Source organism: Mesoplodon densirostris, chromosome 19, assembly GCF_025265405.1.
Source record: "Mesoplodon densirostris isolate mMesDen1 chromosome 19, mMesDen1 primary haplotype, whole genome shotgun sequence".
In the NCBI taxonomy this organism is placed as follows: Eukaryota; Metazoa; Chordata; class Mammalia; order Artiodactyla; family Ziphiidae; genus Mesoplodon; species Mesoplodon densirostris.
Window position 1 is genome coordinate 37,253,571 of NC_082679.1, and position 23,201 is coordinate 37,276,771.

Sequence of the window (23,201 nt, forward strand, 5' to 3'; positions counted from 1 at the left end):
TTTCGTGTTCGCATTTAAAATTTATAGAGCATCTTACAAAGAGCCATGGACCATTTAAAGGTGAGAGTTTAAAACATTTTTTAAAGAGTCTATATATTTAGTAACTACTGTGAGCATCAACATAACAGCTAAAGTAAGGAGAAGAGTAGGCATTCAAGGCATATTTCTTGAATTAATGACCCTTTGGAGTGTGGTTGACGTGCGCGTAGTCTGCAACGGTGCAGCAGCTTGGTTGTAGTGCTAGAAGAAGCCCCAGGGGTGCGCTGGCTCAGACACCGCCACTGTAGACCTGTTAGTTGAGTCGAATCCAACGCGGACAAGTTTCAGCTGCTAAAGACACGACCCCACCACCGAGACCCAGTTTCAGCCTCAGCCGAGCCTGAGACCCGACCGCGCAGCCGCAGAACTAGGTGGGCGGGCCTGCGCAGCCGCAGAAAAAGCCGGTGGCCTGGGGTCCAGCTCAGTCCCGCTCAGTTTCCCGCCCGGCTTGGTCCTCGCGTTCTTCACCGCCGCGTGTGAGGCCGGCTTCGCTGCACCGGTATCGGACCACTAGCCCTCTTCTCCTGAGCTGTCGCCATCATGCTGCTGCCTGTGTTCACTCTGAAACTGCGCCACAAAATCAGCCCCCGCATGGTGGCCGTAGGGCGCTACGACGGGACTCACCCGTGCCTGGCGGCCGCTACCCAAGCAGGCAAGGTAACCGCTCCCACACGTTCCCACCCGTTCCCACCCGCACGGGGCCCGGGCCCCGGGAGTCGCCACGACCTCCGCCCGCTAGGTCCCTGCAGTCCAGCTGCTCATTCTCAGGCTCCGCCCCCAGCCAGGGTTGCCCGGCAACGGGTTGGTAGTCTCCTTAGCTCTCCATCCTGCGCACACATCATGAATAATCACGCAGAACGGCTTTTCTGAGCAGATAACTTGTCTTCAGGCACTTAGACTCGGACAATGTTGATGCCTCTCTACAGACAGGGAGCTTACGGAAGAGAAAACCCCAGAGGGGGAATGGCTTGGTCAGGGTTAGCAGTAATGGCAGACCCCAGATTAGAGCCCAGGCCCTCTGCCCTTCGCTCTGGAACTCCTACTATCTCAGACTGCCTCTCAGAGCCAACAACTTTACGGGGGGAAAAAAATCACACAGGCCCCTTAAGTGATTCAAATTGCACTTTCGATCTTTATCCATGTACAGTCACGTCTCTTTCTATAATTTATTTACTAAGTACCTTTTAGGGGCTTACTATGTGCCGGGTGCTGGGCAAGGTGTGGGAATTACAGAGACGAAAAAGGTATGGTCATTCAGCATTTACCAGACTTGCTGGACACCTCCTTTGTGGTAGATCTTGGGGATTCAGAGAGAAAATTGGAGTCCTGACTTTCAGAAAGCTTATAGTCCAGAAGGACAGCAGACAAGGCAAATCAAGAAACTGTGTGTTGATGGAGGCATGCCCCCAAAACATGGAATACTGTGACGCCAAGCGTAATAACTTCTAACAGGTACAAAGCCTTATTATGTTAATCATCTCAGCGTCCTTGCTAAATTGCCAACCGCTGCCACATAGCACAGGTGTTGTAGATTGTGGCTCCGGTACCTACTAAGTTCATGACCTTGAGCAAGGTACTTAGTATCTACCACATAGGGTTGCTAAGAGGATTAAGTCAGTTACTACTGATACATGTCATGCGCTTGGCATATAGGCAGTGGTCACTAACTGTTAGCTGTTATTTTCTTCTTATTACTCCCACTTTACTGATTAGAAATAATGGTTCAGAGAGGTTCAAAGCAATGTTTGAGGCTGGTCAACTGGAAAGCGGTAGAAATGAGATTAGAGTGCATGTTCTCTGACCCAGTGTGGATTTAATAAACTAACATTTATATAATTTATAGTTTTCGAGACACTGCCACCTATGTTGTATGTTTTCTCATATGCCGTGCCTTGGGATACATAAGTAAAAAGTAATGATTCATTTTCATTAAGTTGTATAATGGAGGAAAGCATTTAGCACAGAGCCTCATACGTAATAATGTTTGTAGGCACTGACAAATACCAAAAAATCATATTGGTTCTGCTGTAGGTGCATAGCAGCTACATAAGTGGGCTGAAAAGATCCCATTGATATTAGCTCAGCCCCTGATTTATTGAGGGCTTGCTATGTGCTGGGCACTGTTCTTAGCTCTGCAGTTACAAGGGTGAAGGTGACAGACAAGTCTCATCCCCTTGGAGGTTACTTTGAGAGGGGGAGCCAGATAGTTAACAGAAACACACACACTGTCTCCATGGGAGAAAAACAGAGTAAGGGGTTGGGGGTGATGGGAGATTGCTATTTTAGACAGGGTGGTCAGATAGGCCTCTGATAACTGTGGATCAGAGGTTTGAAGCAAATGAGGAAATCAGCCCTGCAGATAGGTGGAGTAAGTGTATCAGCAAGTACAAAGGCTCTGAGGTAGAGATATACTTGGTGTGTGTTCCAGAAACACAAGAAAGTTGCTGGGGCTGGAATGGATTGAGGGAAGCAGTGGGGTAGCCAGCGGCTGGATCATATAGGGCCTTGTAGGCCACCGTAAAGACCTTGGTTTTAATAAAGTGTGTGATGGGATTCGGTTTATGTTTTAGATAAAGGATCACTGGCTGGTGCTGCAACAGAGCTGCAGGGAGGGGAGTGTAGGAGTGGAAGCGGGAAGGTCAGGCAGAGGTTTCTATGGAATCACTTTCATTAGAATGTGACCTAGAGTGGGAGGCAGGGACACTTGATTCTAAGTCTCTTTCCGAAGATGGGGGGAAAAAAGAGAGAGAGAGAGAAGTTCCTATGTCCTGTGTAATTGGACACTTTATATTCAGAACTTCAAAAACAAATCTGAAAAGTTCTGATCTTTTATCTTTAGACTTAAAGAAAAAATTGGTACTATTTTATGATCCAAATAATACACAAATATATTTTCCTTTAAAAACAAACATTGCAGGTAAGGCTAAAGTTACCTCCTTGACTGTCGGGGCCCATGTCTCTAGAAACAGGATTTTGTCATTTTCAGTGGGACTCTGTTGTGAATGGGGGGCTGACTTATTGGGATCTGGTCTCTGAACCTGAGCAAGGATGCTTTAAAAAGGGGTTTCTTATAGGATGAACATTAGTTCTTCGGGGGACATGTTTCCTCTCACCATGGAATTGGAGGGCCTAGTTGGAATTTATATTGTCAGCAACACCCCCTCAGCCAGAACAGATATGTGAACTTCAGCCAGTCCTTTGGCTGAAGGCACTGGGAGTGATCTGTTTGTTGTGTGACTGAGCCTGAGGGACAGGTGAGTCTCCAGGGCACTGATTGCTCTATGCAGAGAACAGCAGGAGGGGAACTAGGGAGAAACCAGACTCCTGGGGCTCTTGCTCTTGACAGCGATCTCCAAACTCTTTTCATCCCAATAACAGTGAACATGAAGTCCATAGGTTATTTTTCCTCCTGTTCTTTCTCAGCCTGTCTAATTACTAGAAGACTCTGTAAGAATTCTTTTGTTCAGAACTGTTATAAAAGGAAGTAAGATGTGACTAGAGATTACTGGAGCCAGACACCAGGCTTGCATCTTAGCCCTGTCACTTATCAGTGGTGAGACCTTGGGAAAGGGCCTTAACCCTTCTGATCTCCTCTGTATATCAGGAGGACCAAATGTTGTGAGGACCAAATGCAGTAATGTTTATAAAGGCATGTTGTAAAGTATTACACAAATGAGAACATGAACACAGTATTCAGTAGCTACACATATTATCTCTATGTTTCTAACCAATCTTTTAAAAATTATTTTTTGTCGAATAGGTTACCTTGTTTAGATAATAATTTAAAACTAATCCTGCTTGGATTTAAAACCGAGTCCCCTAAAACTGAGTTCCTCTGCTGAGTTTATGATTAACTTCTTTATCTCAAACTTTGTTTCCTTTCTTGTTCTACCCCTGTTCCTCCCCAGGATTGAGGATTATCAAAGAAAAGCAGGCATTGTAACCAAGCAGGACGCTATGGGGCCTTCCTGGGACAGACCCCTCCCCTCCATGTCCTCTACCTGCCTCTTGTTTGTAGAAAAGCTTTAGTCTCCCAGGCCTGCCCTGAGTCTCAGAAGGCTGACTCAAGAGTTAATTATTAGGAATGGGAAGGTGGAGAAACAAGCTGTTGAGCTGGGAAACTGGCAACAATTTAGACTCTAAACCAGCCATAAGGAGTCACGGGAACTCCCAGCTCCCAGTTCCCTGAAAGCTATAAAAGTCTGACACACATTCCTAAGCTGTTTTTACAGGGAGCAGACTCCTACCAGATGAAAACTGCTGATCACAAGCACGTAGACCCCAGACCGGTTGAAGCCAGAAGATAGGTGATGCTTGAAACTTCAGCTTGATGCCAACCAATCCAGGAATTGTGCACGAGCTGCTCACGCACCCTGCAGATCCCTCCCTCACACTGCCTTTAAAACCTTTGTCTCCTAACTGGCAACTTGGAGATGGTCTTAGGACATTAGTGCACCATCTTCCCAGGTTGCTGGCCTCTTGAGTAAAGCAAAATTTCCTTTTCCACCAACACGTGTCTCTCCAGTATTGGCCTTTTGAGTGGAGCAACCAAACTGGCCTCGCCTGGTTACAGATTTATACCAAGGGGTGAAATGCTCATTTAAAATTAGCAAATTTTAGAACTAGAAGGGGCTTAAGGCATCTCTAGTGCAGTTTCTCATCCTTTTCTTTTTTTCCATATTGCCTCCTATAGAGCTTTTTTCAGAAAATTAAAATTTCCCTAATGAAATTTTAATACCACAGACATACAGTATATCTGTTTTTATAAAGACCCTTTGGAGGCTACAAGCCATTCTAATGTCTAAGATCCCCCCCACCCCAAACCCATCCACCCGTCTTGAGAGCAATATCACCCCTCTTGAGAATGCATGTTTTAGTCTAAACCTCCTTTTAGAGAAGCCCAAGGAAATTTAAAGATTTGTAGGGATACTCAGATGATTATATTTATGATAGTTGAAACTGCTAAATTAATTAACTTTGAGCTAATTATTTAATTCTGCCTTACTAGTATAGACTATGAAAGCCTTCAAGAAGCTTGCTTTGTGTGACTCAGTTTAGGTTTGTAAGACAAATTTACTACCTACCAGACCTTAAAACTACCAGTTTTAAGGGTTAGGAAGTGAATTAGTTAGGTGCTTGGATGGAAGATACTGAAGGAAGTGTTTATTATTCTATTTTCTCTGATCTTCGTGTGTAGCAATCACATTGTAGCTCGTAGCAGCTTCCTATAGGTTGACCAGGAAAAGGATGGTTTGTAAGAGTGCTTTAACACTCTACTGGTGGGTAGTATATAAGCTGCCCTGGGAAGCAACAACTAGATCTTGGCTATTACCTTGTTCTTTATAAGGCTAAGAACCACTGGGTTTCCACAGTTTGCAGTGATTGAAAGCCAGCCTTGCACAGAACTGTGTATGGGTGTTTTAAGTTTTGTAGATTATTAAAGTCACTTCTTGTTAATGTTGATATCTGTTAATAACCTGAGTCTTTTTAAAAAAGATGTATGTTAATTTTACATTTTTGGTATTTTAAGGGGATGTAATTAACTGTTTTTGTTTTAGGTTTTTATTCACAACCCTCATACCCGGAGCCAGCATTTCAGTGCATCCAGGGTCTTGCAGAGCCCCCTGGAGTCTGATGTTTCGCTTCTCAACATTAACCAGGCAGTCAGCTGCCTGACTGCAGGAGTACTGAACCCTGAACTTGGCTATGATGCTCTTTTAGTGGGGACACAGACTAATCTTCTGGCTTATGATGTCTACAATAATTCAGATTTGTTCTACAGAGAGGTAAGTATACCCCTTTATAACCATAAAACTTCCATTACCCATTAAGTGTCCACTTTTTCTTTTTTATGATTAAAAGAGATCAGACATTTATTTCGGTTTTTTATGTGGTTGTTGTAGTGTAGTTAAAAAACATGCGGATTTTGTCATTTACATCTCCTTTGTGTACTTGACATTTATTTGGTCATGGTTGGTAACCGCTTTTTGACACTCCAGCTTATCTCTCAGGAGGTATATCTGTGCTACTTCCATCTGTCAAGATTTGCCATTGAGAGTTCTGCCAACAGCCAGGGAGCCAGCAAACAGGTCTCCTGGTGGCTTTGCATTAAAGTTTAGTATAGTAGTTTCTAGGAGAAGCACTTACTGTAGACTGCCATCTACAGGCTACTGCAACTTTAATTCTCAGATAATCCAAATTTATTATAGAAAAGATATAGAAGCAAAATAAAAATAATTACGCATGGTTTCTTCATTTGGAAATAGCACTTAACTCTTGAATTGATTTATCCCGACTTTTTACTAAGTATTTGTGAGTGATTTTTTTTTTTTTTTACAAAATGGGATCATACTATATACATGTAGCCTTTTACTTTTTTCTATAATAGCTTTATTAAGATATAATTCATATACCATACAACTCACCTATTTAAAGTATACAGTTCAGTGGTTTATTCAGAGAGTTGTGTAACTACACCACAATCAATTATAGAACATTTTCATTATTCCAGAAAAAAACCCATACCCATTAGTAGTCACTTCCCATTTTCTCCCAACCTCTCATCCTTAAGCAACCACCAGTCTACTTTCTATCTCCATAGATTTGACTATTCTGGACATTTTCTTTTATAAATTTATTTTTTTTATTTTTGGCTGTGTTGGGTCTTTGTTGCTGTGTGCAGGCTTTTCTCTAGTTGCGGGGAAGGGGGGATACTCTTAGTTGCAGTGCGTGGGCTTCTCATTGCAGTGGCTTCTCTTGTTGCGGAGCACGGGCTCTAGGCACGTGGGCTTCAGTAGTTGTGGTGCGCAGGCTCATTAATAGTGCCACATGGGTTTAGTTGCTCCGCGGCATGTGGGATCTTCCTGGACCAGGGCTCAAACCCGTGTCGCCTGCATTGGCAGGCGGATTCTTAACCACTGCGCCACCAGGGAAGCCCTATTCTGGACATTTTGTTACATGTATCATACTTCATTCTTTTTATGGCTGAGTAATTTTCCATTGTATGTATAAACAACATTTTATTTATCCATTCATCATTTAATAGACATTTGGGTTGTTTCTACTCCCTGGATACTACATGTGGCCTTTTTATTCAGAAATATATGTATTGTATTGAACTTTATATTGAAGTTACTATATATCTATGCTTTATTCTTATTGGCTCTATAGTATTTCATTGTGTTAAAATATATCATAATTTGTTTAACCCTTTCCATATTGTTTCATATTTATGTTATTTCCATAGTTTCTCTATTACAATTGAGAATTTCATAAGCATATATCTTTGCCAACTTCTCTGATTATTTCCTAAGGGTAAGTTCTTAGAAATGCAGTTTTTTTCCTTTGGTATTTTTTTATTGAGGTAATGTACATACAGTGAGATACACAAACCTTAAGTGTTCAGTTCAATGAGTTTTGATCCCTGTAATCAACACCCCCCAATAAAAATATATTGGGGGTGTTATGGAAGCATCTTATGGAAAAACCGGAATGAACAACTTTTTGGCCAACCCAGTAGAACATTTTCATCCCTTCAGAAAATTTTGCTGTGCCCCATTCCAGTCAATTCCTATTCCCTATAGATATTCACTGTTTTGATTTCTGTCACCTTAGATTAGTTTCCCCTGTTTTTTTTTTTTTTTTTTTTCTTTTTGCGGTATGTGGGCCTCTCACTGTTGTGGCCTCTCCCGTTGCGGAGCACAGGCTCTGGATGCGCAGGCCCAGCGGCCATGGCTCACGGGCCCAGCCGCTCCGCGGCATATGGGATCCTCCCAGACCGGGGCACGAACCCGTATCCCCTGCATCAGCAGGCGGACTCTTAACCACTGCGCCACCAGGGAGGCCCCCAGTTTCCCCTGTTTTTGAACTTCACACAAATGGAATCATACAGAATGTACTCTTTGGTGTCTGGCTTCTTTCACTTAACGTCTGTGAGAGTCATACTTGTTGCATTTAGCAGTAGTTCTTTTTTTTTTTTAATATTTATTTATTGTGGCTGCGCCGGGTCTTAGTTGTAGCATGCGGGCTCTTAGTTGCAGCATGTGGGCTCTTAGTTGTGGCATGCTGACTCTTAGTTGCTACATGCGTGTGTGCTATAGTTCCCCAAGCAGGGATCGAACCTGGGCCCACTGCATTGGGAGCATGGCATCTTACCCACTGGACAACCAGGGAAGCCCCTACCAGTAGTTCTTTTTTGTTGCCGAATAGTAATTCCATTGTGTGAATATGCCACAATTTGTTTATTCTTCTGATGATGGACATGTGGGATGGACATCCGGGTTGTTTCCAGTTTGGGGCAATTATGGATAAAGTTTCTGTAAACATTTTTGTCCTAGTCTTTTTGTGGACATATGTTTTAGTTCATCTTGGGTAAATACCTAGGAGTAGTTGTACTGTTTTACACTTCCATCAGCAATGTGTGAGAGTTCCATTTGCTCCACATTTCTTGTCAGCATTTGGTGTTGCCCATCTTTGTAATTTGAGTCATTTTAGTAGGTGTGAAGTGGTATCTTACTGTGGTTTCATTTTGCATTTTCCTTGTGACCAGTGATGTAGAACGCTTTTTCTTGTGCTTTTAAAAAATTTGTATGTCTTCTTTTGTGAATCATCTAAGTCTTTTGCCTATTTTTTATTGGTAGTTTGGGTGTGTTATTGATTCGTAGATGGTCTTTGGATATACTGGGCACAAGTTCTCTGTCAGATTCATGTAAAATAAATATTTTCTCTCAATACGTGGCTCATTCCAATAGGTAGGTATCTTTTGATGAGCAGAAGTTTTCAATTTTGATGAAGTCTTGCTGATCAATTTGTTCTTTAATGGTTAGTGCTCTTTCTGTCCTAAGAAATCTTTGCCTATTTCAGTGTGACAAAGATACTGTTGTATTTTTGTATAAGACTGAAATTGAGTTTAGGACTGTATTAGGATTCTTCAGAGAAACAGAACCAATAGGATGTGTATGTATATGTATATATATATATATAGAGAGAGAGAGAGAGAGAGAGAGGGAGTGGAGATGGATTTATTTTAAGGAATTGGCTCATGCAGTTATGGAGGCTGGCAAGTCCAAAATTTGCAGGTTATGCCAGCAGGATAGAGACAGAGGAAAGAACTGATGTTGAAGCTCAAGTCCAAAGGCAGTCTGGTGGCAGGATCCTTCCTTCCTCAAGGGAGGTCAGTCTTTTTTCTACTTAGGCCTTCAACTGATTGGATGAGGCTCACCCACATTCTACAGGGTAATCTGCTTTACTCAGAGTCTACTGATTTAAATGTTAATCTCATCTAAAAAATACTTTCACAGAAACGTGTAGAATAATGTTTGACCAAATATCTGGGTACCATGGCCTGGCCAAGTTGACACATAAAATTAATTATCACAAGAATTCAGCTTTACAATTGCTGAGTTAAAAACCTTTTCTAAGTGAAATTTTTGTTAGATATTGCTAAACTGCTCTCTAGAAAGACTACTGTTTTCCCACCTACCCCTCAGAACATGAGAGTGCTTGTTTTATCACACCCTAACGAACAATAGGTCTCATCTTTGCTAATCTGAAAAGTCAAAAATGATGTACTGTAGAATGAACATTTTTTCATACTTGTTGGCTATTTGTAGTTCTTCTCTTGTGAATTTCCTGTTTATTTTATTTATTTATTTTTGCTTGGGGTGTGTTTACCCATTTCTTATTTATTTACTTTGTATTAACTCTCATTAACAAGAAATATTAACTCTTTGTCCTATATATTGCAGTTATTTTTCCCAGTTTATTTTTTTTACCTTTTAACTTGATTGATTGACCAGTTAGTAGTTTTGGCTTCTTATGAATTCTTTTCTTTTTTTAATAGCCAATCTATTTTTTATAGTTTTCCTACTTAAAGATTATGTAAGTAAGGACTATTTTCCTATACAATAAACAGTGTTTACAAAGATGTCCTCGAATCTTCCAAAAATAAATTAAATTGTGCTTATGTACTTTATTCAAGAAGTCAAGACACTTATTATTTCTGGATGGTGGGTCTATAGGTGTTTGTAGTTTTTAGTACTTTACAATTTACTTTACGATTAAAAAAGAGCAGTAGTGAGAGAACTGAGTAATAAGTATTAAAAAGATTTCCATCTAAAATAGTTAAAATAGGTTACAAAAGTTTGGGTGTTTAAAGGCATAAGTCTTGATTCTCTGGGGAATTTGGCCTTTAGAACCTGGTGGTCCAAGAGAGCCTGGGATTTTGTAGCAGGTTATCGTAGCAGGTTAGTGTGAGAGACCAAGGGCCTGAGTTTATCCTGGGTCTGTGCTCATCCTTGCATGAGCACACATAAGCCACAGACACGGTCCTCAGTGGACAGCCCTGGCCTGCCTCTCAGGAGACCATGTGGCTTCTCAGAAATGATGACAGACGACTCTGAGTATCTAAATAAAAAGAGGGGTATATGTTACCTCCAGTGTGCCCGTGCAGCATTGTGTTTGAGAGTTCCTGTCTTTTTTCCTTTCTTAGGTAGCAGATGGGGCCAATGCAATTGTGCTGGGGACATTGGGAGACATTTCCTCTCCTCTTGCAATTATTGGTGGAAATTGTGCTCTGCAGGGTTTCGATCATGAAGGAAATGATCTCTTTTGGACGGTATGAAGAATGAAGTACTCTCTTTAGTACTCTTAAACAGTTTTACTTTTAATGTTCTTTAGGTCTTGTTTGTTTGTTTTTTACCACTAACTGTAATGAATAATAGAAACAAAATAGAACAATGTTTATAATTCTGTACATTAAAAAAAGGATATGAGTAATTAGAGTTTTAAATTAGTGGTTTGTATCATCCTCTCTTTCATGTAGCTCCTGTGTTTGGATTAAGTGAAAAAAGATGGTATGGTAATGATTTTGGTTCTATTTTCAGGTTACTGGAGATAATGTTCATTCCTTGGCCTTGTGTGACTTTGATGGTGATGGGAAGAAAGAGGTACGTGCGGGAGGAGATACTTCACTTGTGTATACTTCTCAGCTGAGTACATACATTTTCCCCTGACGGTGACATTAGTGTTGAGAGAGCTGTTAGCTTCTCACAGGTGATTTTGGTGCTCTGTTGCCTAAATGATGAGCTAAGTGGCCTCATTTGTCTTTCTCCTCTCTTTTCAACAATAATTTACTTGTGTTTGTCTAATACAGAGATCAAGACCATGATGTTTCAAAGACACCTGACAGGGAGAGAAGGCAGAACATTTGATGGGATCGCAGTCACATTCACAGTCTTGTAACTTGATTCCAATGCTTTTAAATCGTACCTAGTTCTCAGTTTTAGCCAACTTTTTCAGTAATCTGAAAGTTTTAGAGATTGGCTCTTAGCCTTTTTAAACTATTCTAATGGTTTCTCTAGAAATTAACTTCTTGAGCAGCCAGTGAAGTACTGGGTTGGGCATTGACTTAACCTCCACTTGTCCACGGATACTGGGCTCCGGCTTTAAAACAGGGCTTCCACCTGCAGGCAGACAGACACCAAACCAAGAACATTTTCAGGTGCCTGGTGAAAGAACTTGTTCTGGGTAGGAGGTGCAGCCCACATGGCAGGATCTATAGTAACCACTTTTTCTTCACTGACTGAATCTTGACCTTCTCAATGGAAGGAACCTTTCTGAGCATCACATTACTGGGAAGTTGGAACTCCTGGGTGGCTGTAGGAACATACGAAGTATCGTGCGATTTTTTTGTTTTATTTTTGGAAATTTTGCTGTGTTCACTCGCTGAACTAAATATGTATGATTTTTTTCCTCTCAGCTTCTTGTTGGGTCTGAGGATTTTGATATCCGAGTTTTTAAAGAAGATGAGATTGTGGCAGAAATGACAGAAACAGAGGTAAGAAGTGTAAGAAGGTATCAGAGTTACGATAACCTCGACAAATTAGCATAGTCAAGTGTACCACTAAAGGAGAGTGCTGGGACATCTTCTCACAACCCAGACAGTTTTAAGGTAAAAACTGTGGGGATTAAACAGAGCTGTGCATTATAGAGAAAGAAGCATTTTAAATATCCGTTATCAAGATATATCTTGAAAAGACTGATTAAATACAGAAAAATTATTGAGCACATAAAGGTATTTCTTTTAATGAGCTAATACATACTACTGATAATAATAGCAACCATTTATTGTGCACCTGAAATATGCCAGGCACTGAACTTACTCATCCTACAACAACCCTGTTATGAAGGTATTATTAGTTCTCATTTTACAGATGAGGGAACATGTTAAGTTTCCCTGTTAAGTTTCTCTTACAAGCTCATGGCTGTTAAGTGGCATATGGTCAGGATTGGTAGCTTTGTGCCTCCTCCTCATGTGTATTAAATGGGGTTGAATATTGAATAAAGTGTGTAAATGAGATTTTTATACTTTTTCTCTTAATTCAAATTAAGTACTTAGGCACATTTCTATAGGTAAACTTAAAAATCAGATGTTAGAGAACTTGACTAGTTTTTTTGTGATTAGAATTACTCATGTAATTGAACCTGAGATGTTTCTTAAAGAGTTTTTTTTTTTTAAAAAAACATTGAAGATTACTCTTATCCTTTGTAGTTTTGGTATTCTCAGGATATTTATTTGCTGCTGGTTTTCCAGGATTGGGCAAGATGGAAACAGAAAAAAGAATTAGGATATTCTGAATTAAGAAAGGAGAAAGGGATAAAGGAGCAATGGCTTGTAACCATTGTAAAGGGACAGAAAAAAAAAAACAGAAGGAAGTCTTGGAGATCAAAATGATGGGATTGTGCAAAATTGAATCAGGTGGTGTTTGGGAGTCTGTATCGGAAAAGCTTGAGGGCACCAGCCTCAGAACTCACCTTGGCCACTCATCCTCGCTTCTCGCCACTTACAAAGCTGTCTAGGGGTGTCAGGCTTCTATTTCCCTGACTACAAAAGGTAGACCACAAAGCAAAACGTGCATATTGATATATAAAAGTGTTATCAATGATTTTAACTGGTTTACCTTTTTTTTTTTTTTTCCATTGTATTTCTCTTTTTTTTTTTTTTTTTTTTTTTTTTTTTTGCTGTATGCGGGCCTCTCACTGCTGTGGCCTCTCCCGTTGCAGAGCACAGGCTCCGCGGCCATGGCTCGCAGGCCCAGCCGCTCCGCGGCATGTGGGATCTTCCGGGATCGGGGCACGAACCCGTGTCCCCTGCATCGGCAGGCGGACTCTCAACCACTGCGCCACCAGGGAAGCCCTGGTTTACCTTTATTATAGATTTTTACTTTGACTTACTATACTTTTTATGCAGTCTTAGTTATTATGGTTGTAAACTAATAGCTGTGGATGGAGGAAAATGAAGGGGAGAAGTGAGTGCCAAAAGCAACAGTCTGAAGATGTGTGTCCATATGGGGGCGGTTTTGTTTATGTGTATGTGTTTAATGTGTGCTTTTCTAGAGAGAAGATCCTTAGCTTTCATTAGATTCTTTTTTTTTTTTTTTTATGTATTTATTTTGGCTGTGTTGGGTCTTTGTTTCTGCACGCAGGCTTTCTCTAGTTGTGGCGAGCTGGGGATACCCTTCGTTGCGGTGCGTGGGCTTCTCATTGCGGTGGCTTCTCTTGCTGCGGAGCATGGACTCTAGGCACGCGGGCTTCAGTGGTTGTGGCACACGGGCTCAGTAGTTGTGGCACTGAGGCTCTAGACACAGGCTCAGTAGTTGTGGTGCGCAGGCTTAGTTGCTCCGCGGCATGTGGGATCTTCCGGGACGAGGGCTCGAACCCGTGTCCCCTGCATTGGCAGGCGGATTCTTAACCACTGTCCCACAAGGGAAGTCTCGGACTCAAACAATTCTGTATTTACAACTGTGTCCTCTCATATTCATACCCGTGTTCCTCGTGTTTCTCTCTCTCCCTCTCTCTCTCTCTCCAGAATTTATATCTCTGCATCTGCAGGGAAGAGGTCAGTATTCTCTTAGCTGCTTCTTTACACTCTCAGACTATTCTCTTGCCCTTTTATCCACAAAACCCTCTTCCCCTGAAGCTCATGCTTCTCCCTCTCCTTGTCACCTGTTTGGAGCCACCCCCCAAAAGTCATGGATTCCTTTGGCACCCAGTTCACCCTTTTCCTTTCATCTCTTACATGATTGCAGGTGACTTCAACAATTGTGTGGAAGCGTTAAAAAACAGTAAAAATACTAGCTAACACTTCTGAGCACCTTCTACGAGCCAAGCACTATGTAAGTGTGTTCCTGAATTATCTAGTATAATCCTCCCACCAATCCCATAAGGTGTGCTACAATTAAGCCCACTTTACAGATGAAAGGATGGAGGCTTACACACTCCATCTGACACTTGGCCAAGGTCCCACAGCTAGTAGGTAGCAGAGCTGGGAGTGAAGCCCAGGCAGCCTGACCACCAAGCTGCACGTTGAACTGTCTCCTACACTATCTCAAAATTAACCGAACAGCGTGGCCACCCAGCTCCTGGGCTTCCCAACCATAGCACTCTCTACATCCATGACAAGCTACTGCTCCAAACCCAGGAGTCTGTGGACACTGGGAACCGCTCCACACACGAAACCTTAATCTTCCAAATTGCAGGGCACGTTATCCTTCTACCAGCCCCTCCCACTTGTTCCCCTCTCCCACGAGGGGTTCCAGTCCTTTTAACCACTCCCTCCTGGTCTTGAAAGTTTGGCCTCTGTGCACTGGTGCCAAATAGGATCTCAGAGACAGAGTTCTGGGTGAAGTAGAAAGGAATAGCTTTAGAGCTGTGCCAGGCAAAGCGGGACAAAGCGGGCTCCTGCACCGAAAAAGGATGTGTCCCCTCATTAGATTCTTGAAGGGGGTCGCCACCACCCTGTTAAAAAAACAACTTAAGGGCTTCCCTGGTGGCGCAGTGGTTGAGAGTCCGCCTGCCGATGCAGGGGACGCGGGTTCGTGCCCCGGTCTGGGAGGATCCCACATGCCGCGGAGCGGCTGGGCCCGTGAGCCATGGCCGCTGAGCCTGCGCGTCCGGGGCCTGTGCTCCGCAAAGGGAGAGGCCACAGCAGTGAGAGGCCCGCGTACCGCAAAAAAAAAAAAAAAAACTTAAGAATCACTGGCCTGTAGGTGCTGTGTCCTGCATTACCATTTCCCTTTCATTCAAATTTGTAGTAAATCGGGACTTCCCTGGTGGCGCAGTGGATAAGAATCCGCCTGCCAATGCAGGGGACATGGGTTCGAGCCCTGGTCCGGGAAGATCCTACATGCTGCGGAGCAACTAAGCCCGTGCGCCACAACTACTGAGCCTGTGCTCTAGAGCCCGCGAGCCACAACTACTGAGCCCACGTGCCAAAACTACTGAAGCCCGCATGCCTAGAGCCTGTGCTCCGCAACGAGAGAAGCCTCCGCAACGAGAGAAGCCACCGCAACGAGAAGCCTGTGCACCAAAATGAAGAGTAGCCCCCGCTCGCCGCAACTAGAGAAAGCCTGCGAGCAGCAACGAGTACCCAACGCAGCCAAAAATAAATGAATACATTAAAAAAATTTTTTGTTTAAAAAAAATTTGTAGTAAATCTTTTCTCTTTTAGGGAATCATTGGGATGTTGTTGGATTTCTGCTTATTGTCAATACTAGATGTGAGGGGAGTGCATTCTTTGAAACACCTCTTCCCTAAATCCTGGAAAAGGACAGAAGAACATGAAATAGAGCAAGGGATTTGAGGTGCCTCTTGATCCTCTAGTCCGCAAAAGAAGAAACTAGTGAGCTAATGAAGGACTAAGGGACCGAGGGAAACTGGGGCTAAATTTACGAAAATGTGGACTTCATGAGATTGTTCATTTCAGAGCTGTTTTCCTGTCCTCTTGGTTTGATTTTTGTTCCTAGTTCAAATGTCTTTTCACACATCAGCAAAATTATAATTTATTTGGCAGTTGAACAGCACTGCCAAAAGAATGCCTTGAGCTAAATAATTCTGGAGTCCTACCCAGCACTTTGTATTCAGAGTTAAGTGAAGTGGGTGGTTTTATAGAAAAGCTGTAGGTGTAGAAGAAATTCCACAACTATTCTCTGCTTTATACAATTTATTTCTTTATATCTCTTGTATTAGTGTCAGAATTAGAAAGTAGATCTGCAGGATCATAGATATCATTAAACTTTGGTTTTAACTTTTAAGGATAATTTTTTTCAGTATCTAAAATTTTGTCCTCTTAAGTATGTTAAATCCTCTAATAATTCTGTAAATATTTCAGTATAATATATACATTATATATATTGTTAGATACAGAAGTCCATGTGCTGGGTTTTTGCTTTTCAAAGGATTATGTTTTCTTCTAAAAAACGTCTTTCATCTCTAGCAAACAATAAATTATGTCATAGAAAAGTATACACTTAAAAGATGTTTAATTGTGGATTTTACAAGTCCTTTTAAAATTTAGGCTGTAGGATATCATAAGGAAACTGGAATAATAATTAAAACATTTTGAGTTAGTGTGTGTAACATCTGTTGTACATATTCCAGATCTTGTGTATGTGGCTTATTCCCTCCTTAATTCCTTAATTTTATTATTTAAAAAATACTAATTTGTTGAAACTTGCTACATATGCTCAGTCTAAAACAGTAAATTTTGGGAGTTTATTTAATGCTGATTATCCAACTCTGAAATAGATGACACGGATCATAGAGAAGGGGAATGCATTCCCCTCTAATGGATTGGAAGTGCATTTAAATCTAATTTTAACATACTTATATTATAGCAAGGCATGCAGTTTTATAAAGCCACACTTTGCATTAAATTGAGCCTTAATGAACTGTGTGTTTATCATTATTTTTTGCAGATAATCACCTCTCTTTGTCCCATGTATGGCAGTCGATTTGGTTATGCCCTTTCCAATGGCACAGTTGGAGTTTATGACAAAACAGCCCGATACTGGAGAATTAAAGTTAGTATGATTAAGCCTCTGAGATTCAGGGATTTTATACTTATTGAGAGACTTATGTACTAATTGTTGAAATTCCTTTCAGTCCAAAAATCATGCCATGAGCATTCATGCTTTTGACCTTAATTCTGATGGAGTGTGTGAACTGATAACCGGTTGGTCCAATGGGAAGGTAAGTTTAAACAGTAGAGTTCAAGTATGATTTAAAGTAATAATTGTCTGAGATACATTGGCTGTATGACTCAGAGCAGTAACACGAGAATATAAACTTGAGTTCCTTGGCTGTGCTTTCAAATGTAACTTTATAATCTTCCCATGTATTTTAATTCTTGCTCTAGTTATCAACACTGCAGAGTGAGTGAGTGTCCTTTCCGTCTCATAAGCGCTATTTGGGGAAAATCTCTAGGAAGGTTCTTCCTGAATCTCTTCCTTGAAGGAATGAGAATCAATTTAATCAAGTTGATCCTAAGCATAAGTGCGTTAAAAAAAAAAGGATTTTTAATAAGCTAATAGTGAACTGTGTGTATAGCTCTTTTCTAGTAAATCTTCAAGTCTGACTAAAAACAGGATTAATGGGAAGAATTATGTTAGCATATTGTTTTCTGAGCTAGAACTTCAAAATAGAATTTTTTTGCTTCTTTCCTTTTTTAACTTCAGATCAGAATTTTCTACAGTCTTTTGGCAAGTCAGGATTATCTTGTTAGCAACTGCTTCAGTAGCTGTCGGATCTCCATGGATACCATTTGCCCTAGCTCTTTCATCTGTCAGTGCCGATTGCCTGGAGGAGATCAGCCAATTCTTTTCTTCTTTGATTTTTCTTTACTTTTGGCCAGTGCCTTGTAACCTTCCTTTGGTGTTGTGTGAAAAACAGATTCTAAAAAACTGTTATGTTGGTTGCTACTTCTCCACTTGGTTTTGTCTTTGGCAATGGGTGTTAAAAATGATAAAGGAAGACCATGTAGTTGCTTATTAAGAAACTTGAAAATCCATAAAGGGGACCCTGTTCTGGAGGAATATAAATTATTATGGTTGATTCGAGAATTAGAAACTACTTGACTTGAGAAGTTATCGAAAGTAACCTTCAGATCTGACTCTGGACCTAGATGTTTTTCTCGTTAAATGCTTTCAAAATTTTAAGAAATTTCTATTATATAATCTGTTGTAGGGCATAAAAAAGATAAGAAACTATACAGTTCATTATATAAGTAGAAAAATTGATATCTGCACTTAACAGAAATAGTATTAAAAGGAAAATATATAGATCCAGCAGGTGAATATAGGTACAAAATTACTAAATTAACTGCGACTAGCCAACTGACTTTTTCTCTAGTAGGTCATTTGTTGAGTTGGAGGCTCATCTTCTCTTCCAAGGCAAAACCTTCATGTTGGATAAAGCAAAAGAATAGAAAATCCACAGAAATATAAATTCGTAGTCCTGTTTCTTAGTTAGCAAATGAACCCTCGTTTGCTAAATATTGTGGAAATGCAATGCTGAAGGCCATGGAGTAGTCAGAAAGAAGCAAGTTCAGTTCAATCTGAGTTCGAGGGTTCTGTTAATGTGCAAAGAGCTTTGGTTAATACGGGCCATTCATTACTTTACAGGCTTTAGCATCCATACTTTTCAGGCTTAACTGATGTTGTTATTAAGAGCATGGTATTCTTCAGACAAGGGGTAGGAACTAGTAGTAAGCTATGACCTAAATTAGTGTTTTTCATGCAAAGTTTTGCCCAGAAGGATGTTTATGAAAAGACAGAAATGGTGGTCACTGAGATGCTTGCTCTATTAGATTTTCTGTAGCTAGCCTTTTATTAATATAATGCATATGTTCTTGCTTAGAACAAAGTCATTATTTTAAGTGGTTATCCTTCATTGTCATTTTGAGATGCTTTTGTTTCTGATGGGTTGGTTAGTTATTTGCCTCCCTTGGGAAGAGGAGACTCAGAGGATAGTAGGGCTCTCTGAGGTGTCTCAGTAGTGTACGTGGAAGAGGGACTCTTTTTAAAAAAAATATATATATATATATTTATTTATTTATTTGGCTGCACCAGGTCTTAGTTGCACCATGCGGGCTCTTAGTTGCGGCATGTGGGATCTTAGTTCCCTGACCAGGGATCGAACCCGGGCCCCCTGCATTGAGACCACCAGAGAAGTCCCAGAAGAGGGACTCTTAAACAGGGCTATTACAAAAGGTTATATGGTGGAAGATTGGGCTAGGTTGGCATTTTTCAAACTTTAGCTATAACTATATAGTATACATTTATGTATAGTAAAGATAAGGTTTGTATATAGAGCTAACATGTCTTGTATGCCTCTATGTGCCAGGCCCTGTTCTGAGTGCTTACCACGTGTTAATTCCTTTAGGCCTCATTACAACTCTGAGGTGTGGATACAGTTATTTTCCTCATGTTCTTATTATTGATCTCCAGATCAATCAATTATTGACCTCCAGATGAGGAGGCCAAGCACAGAATGGTTAAGAGACTTGTCCTAGATCCCACAGACAAAAAAAGATCCCAGTGGCAAAGCTGGAATTCAAACCCAGGCAGTTTGGACTTTTGCACTGTTCTGTATATTCTAAATGTACTGCCGCTCAGGCAACCTACTTCTGCAAAGGAAATACTATGTGCAGGCTAGTATGTAAAACAGCTTTTACTTAATAAGAAAAAGAAAACAGAGCTGATTGTGGCCCCCTGGCCCTGATGGTTGTAGGTACGTCCTGAGAAGCCACAGGGCCCCATGGAATACTCTTGAAAACTACTAGACCATAGCTGATTTTAAAGCTGATTCAACTTTAAAATTTTGTGTTATTTAAAAAAAACTGTAGCATAAGCTATTTTTCAAGTTCTTGTTTTATTTTTAGGTCGATGCTCGAAGTGACCGAACTGGGGAGGTCATCTTTAAGGACAACTTTTCTTCTGCAGTTGCTGGTGTGGTGGAGGGAGATTACCGGATGGATGGCCACATACAGTTAATCTGCTGCTCGGTGGATGGGGAAAGTAAATCGGGAGTGGGAAAATCCTTGAAAAGTCAGATTTTGATTTGGGTCTGAATACTGGTAAATTCCACTATAAAGTGTTTGTGTTGATATCCTTTCATCCTAATAAATTCACCTAAGTTGGGGAAATGAAAACTTAGCTTTTAAGAACAGGTAATTGATGACTTAAAGGTAGACCTGGCTGTACCTGGGCTTATCCCTCAGTCTGGTGAGTGTTTTTTCCTCTTGTCAGTCCGGGGCTACCTGCCAGGCACGGCTGAGATGAGAGGGAACCTCATGGACACCAGCGTAGAGCAGGACCTGATCCGAGAGCTGAGTCAGAAAAAGCAGAACCTGTTGCTGGAGCTCCGTAACTATGAGGACAATGCCAAGGTAGGTCCTAATGTGGAGGGCCCATGGGAGTCTGAGAAGTTGAGAATGACCAGGAGGATTGGCAGCTGTGAAAGAAGAGTTTCAGCGTCTGCCACGGTGTGGGCTCCCCCTCCCCGCTGGTGGAAGCACAGATGGTTTGCCTTTTTGCTAGTGTCAGAATGAAGAGGGTGTGTATCCTTTAACCTAGAAATTCCACTGCTGGGCAGCTAAACTATGGAAGTATTTGCATGAGTGTTCAGAGACATTTACCACAGCACTATTTGTAGCAGGGAACAGTTGGAAGCAACTTAACTTTTGATCAGTAGTAGGGACTGTGGGCTGGGGAATATTAAGCAGCTCAAAAGAATGAAGTATATATATGGGGACTGATATGGAAGGGTATCTGGTATTACTGAATGAAAGGAAGTGAGAACAATATGTATAGAGTAACTTTTATCTTTTTCAACAACAAATAACATAAAAATTGACAACTGCAGAAGCTCTGTGTGTGTGTGTGTGTGTGTGCGTGCGTGCACGCGCATGTGTTTATATATACATGTATGTACCAAACTGGCTGGAGGATGAGCTGGGGAGTAGGATTTTAATTTGTCCCATGATGCATAACTGTATTTGAATTTGCTATATTAAGTGAATTTCTTTAGTTACTAAAAAAAAATGCAGAAAAATATAAAAGACATGCTGGGGGACACTGGACCCTAACCACAGGAAGGGATGAGAGTATTTTCCTTCGGGGAAAAGCCAGGTTAGAGCGAGAGCACTAATGAGGTGAGTCCTCTGAAGTCTAAAGAATCACGTGAATAAGATGATGGGGGATCTGTCTTCTGAAGCTAAATAGCCATGTTATTTAAAATTACATTAGTTCACTGTTCCGGTGACTGAGTTGGAAGTGGGTGGGATGTTTTGCAGGCCGAACTGAGCAGTCCACTGAATGAGGCTGATGGGCATCGGGGCATCATCCCGGCCAACACCAAGCTCCACACTGCCCTCTCCGTCAGTCTGGGGAGCGAGGTGCAGGCTGCCCATGCAGAGTTGTGCATTTCCACTTCTAATGGTAAGTTGTTCCTTGGAGCTGGTGTGTTGGCACCTGTGCCATCTTGGAGTGGTTCTTGGACTGCTGTCTTCTCTCTTCCCTGCAGACACCATCATCCGAGCAGTATTGATTTTTGCAGAGGGAATTTTTCTAGGTGAAAGCCACGTGGTGCATCCCAGCATTCACAGCCTTTCCAGCTCCATCCGCATCCCAATTACACCTCCCAAAGATGTCCCTGTGGATCTGCACTTGAAAACCTTCGTGGGTTACAGGAGCAGGTGACCCTTTGCAAGTCACAGTTCATTTCCAGAGAGCAGTTAGCAAAATGTGTGGATTTCCCATTATGTCATGGATTCTCTGGGGCCGGAGAAGCCGTTTAATGGTTCTTCCCACCCAGGCAAGGTTTCCTATGACCTCTTATTTCTCTAATTTGAAATCTTTCAAAAAAAATAATGAGTATGTAAGTTTAAGATGGTTATTTCTGGTTTTAGTCAGATGATCTCATTCACAAAACTTCCAAAAATACATTTAAAGGATGATTTAGTTTTGGCCACTAAGACTACAAGGTTAGGTTGCACCTTTACATGAGAGTCATATGTAACCTCAGCTAGTGAAAGAAAACCACTAGATTTTTGGAAGATAAAAACCTTTTCACATTCCTTTTAGAGTGTTTTAAACCCTTGGTGCAGGCATGTATTGGGTTGGCCCGAAAGTTCGTTCAGGGTTTTCTGTAACATCTTACAGAATGAACTTTTTGGCCAGCCCGATATGTACAGACTCATAATGTCACTAAATCCCAAACACCATTACGTATGGGACTTTTTTTTTTTTTTTTTTCCGGTACGCGGGCCTCTCACCATTGTGGCCTCTCCCGTTGCGGAGCACAGGCTCCGGACGTGCAGGTTCAGCGGCCATGGCTCACGGGCCCAGCTGCTCTGTGGCATGTGGGATCCTCCCAGACCGGGGCATGAACCCGCGTCCCCTGCATCGGCAGGCGGACTCTCAACCAGTGTGCCACCAGGGAAGCCCCTACATATGGGACTTTAACCCTCAAGTCTTTTTTGGGCTGGGGGAGTTTCTTTATTGAAACCCTTAAATGTCAGCTTGATGACCTGGTAGTGACGTTACATTTATTTTCTGGGCCTTGCCCTTTGAAATAAATTCTACATAAACAGTTCTCTTGTGTTCCGTTGGTTGGCCACAGCACCCAGTTTCATGTGTTTGAGTTGACAAGACAACTCCCCCGTTTCTCCATGTATGCGCTGACCAGCCTGGACTCTGCCAGTGAACCGCTCAGTTATGTCAACTTTATCATCGCAGAACGGGCACAGAGGGTGAGTATCTGGCTTTTCTCTTTCAACACTTTTGCACTTTAGAATCCTTTGGATGTTTTTTTGTAGAAAGGGGAAAATTACATGAATGTGTTATTTGGTAGCAGTAAACATGACATGAAAGAGTTATGTAGCTTGGAGTTGGATTGTTTATAACCTGTACCAAAAATGTTGCTAAAATATCTTCTCCCATTTTGAAAAATTATTCAAAAATATTTATTTTGGATATTCAATTCAGAAATATTTATTTTGAATAATTTATTAGTAATAATAATTATTAATAATTTATTATCTAAGCAATCCTTAGTCACAGGTGAATTCTTCCCAGTTTTCAATTCCTCTCTTTCTTATAGTCTTAGTGTGGTTGGATCTAGTGTTCCAAGAGGAGCGTGCATCAGAATGGAAAGAGAGTGGGGACTTGGAAATGGGAACATTTTTGGGGTTCAAGTGCTACCTTAACTAGTAAATTCTTAGCAATCTTACGGAATTCCCCTCACCAGTCTGAGTCCCAGTTTTCTTATCTGTAGGTGAGGATAGTCTTACCTCACAAGGGGGCCCCTGAGGATTACATAATTGG

At 41.4% G+C, this 23,201-nt stretch overlaps 1 protein-coding gene across 2 annotated transcripts in view; it reads left to right on the top strand.

Moving 5' to 3' along the window:
- Nucleotides 1–443: 443 nt before the first annotated feature.
- BBS2 (Bardet-Biedl syndrome 2) overlaps nucleotides 444–23,201 on the top strand; it is a 33,013-nt gene continuing 10,255 nt past the window's right edge. For both annotated transcript variants that reach the window (XM_060084181.1, XM_060084182.1), the window contains exons 1-12: nucleotides 444–696; nucleotides 5,598–5,825; nucleotides 10,529–10,654; nucleotides 10,923–10,985; nucleotides 11,798–11,875; nucleotides 16,794–16,898; nucleotides 16,981–17,067; nucleotides 19,757–19,892; nucleotides 20,124–20,263; nucleotides 21,170–21,314; nucleotides 21,400–21,571; nucleotides 22,498–22,627. In XM_060084181.1, coding sequence (XP_059940164.1) covers nucleotides 580–696; nucleotides 5,598–5,825; nucleotides 10,529–10,654; nucleotides 10,923–10,985; nucleotides 11,798–11,875; nucleotides 16,794–16,898; nucleotides 16,981–17,067; nucleotides 19,757–19,892; nucleotides 20,124–20,263; nucleotides 21,170–21,314; nucleotides 21,400–21,571; nucleotides 22,498–22,627 — 1,527 coding nt within the window. In that variant the 5' untranslated portion in view covers nucleotides 444–579. The remainder of the gene's footprint in view (nucleotides 697–5,597; nucleotides 5,826–10,528; nucleotides 10,655–10,922; nucleotides 10,986–11,797; nucleotides 11,876–16,793; nucleotides 16,899–16,980; nucleotides 17,068–19,756; nucleotides 19,893–20,123; nucleotides 20,264–21,169; nucleotides 21,315–21,399; nucleotides 21,572–22,497; nucleotides 22,628–23,201) is intronic.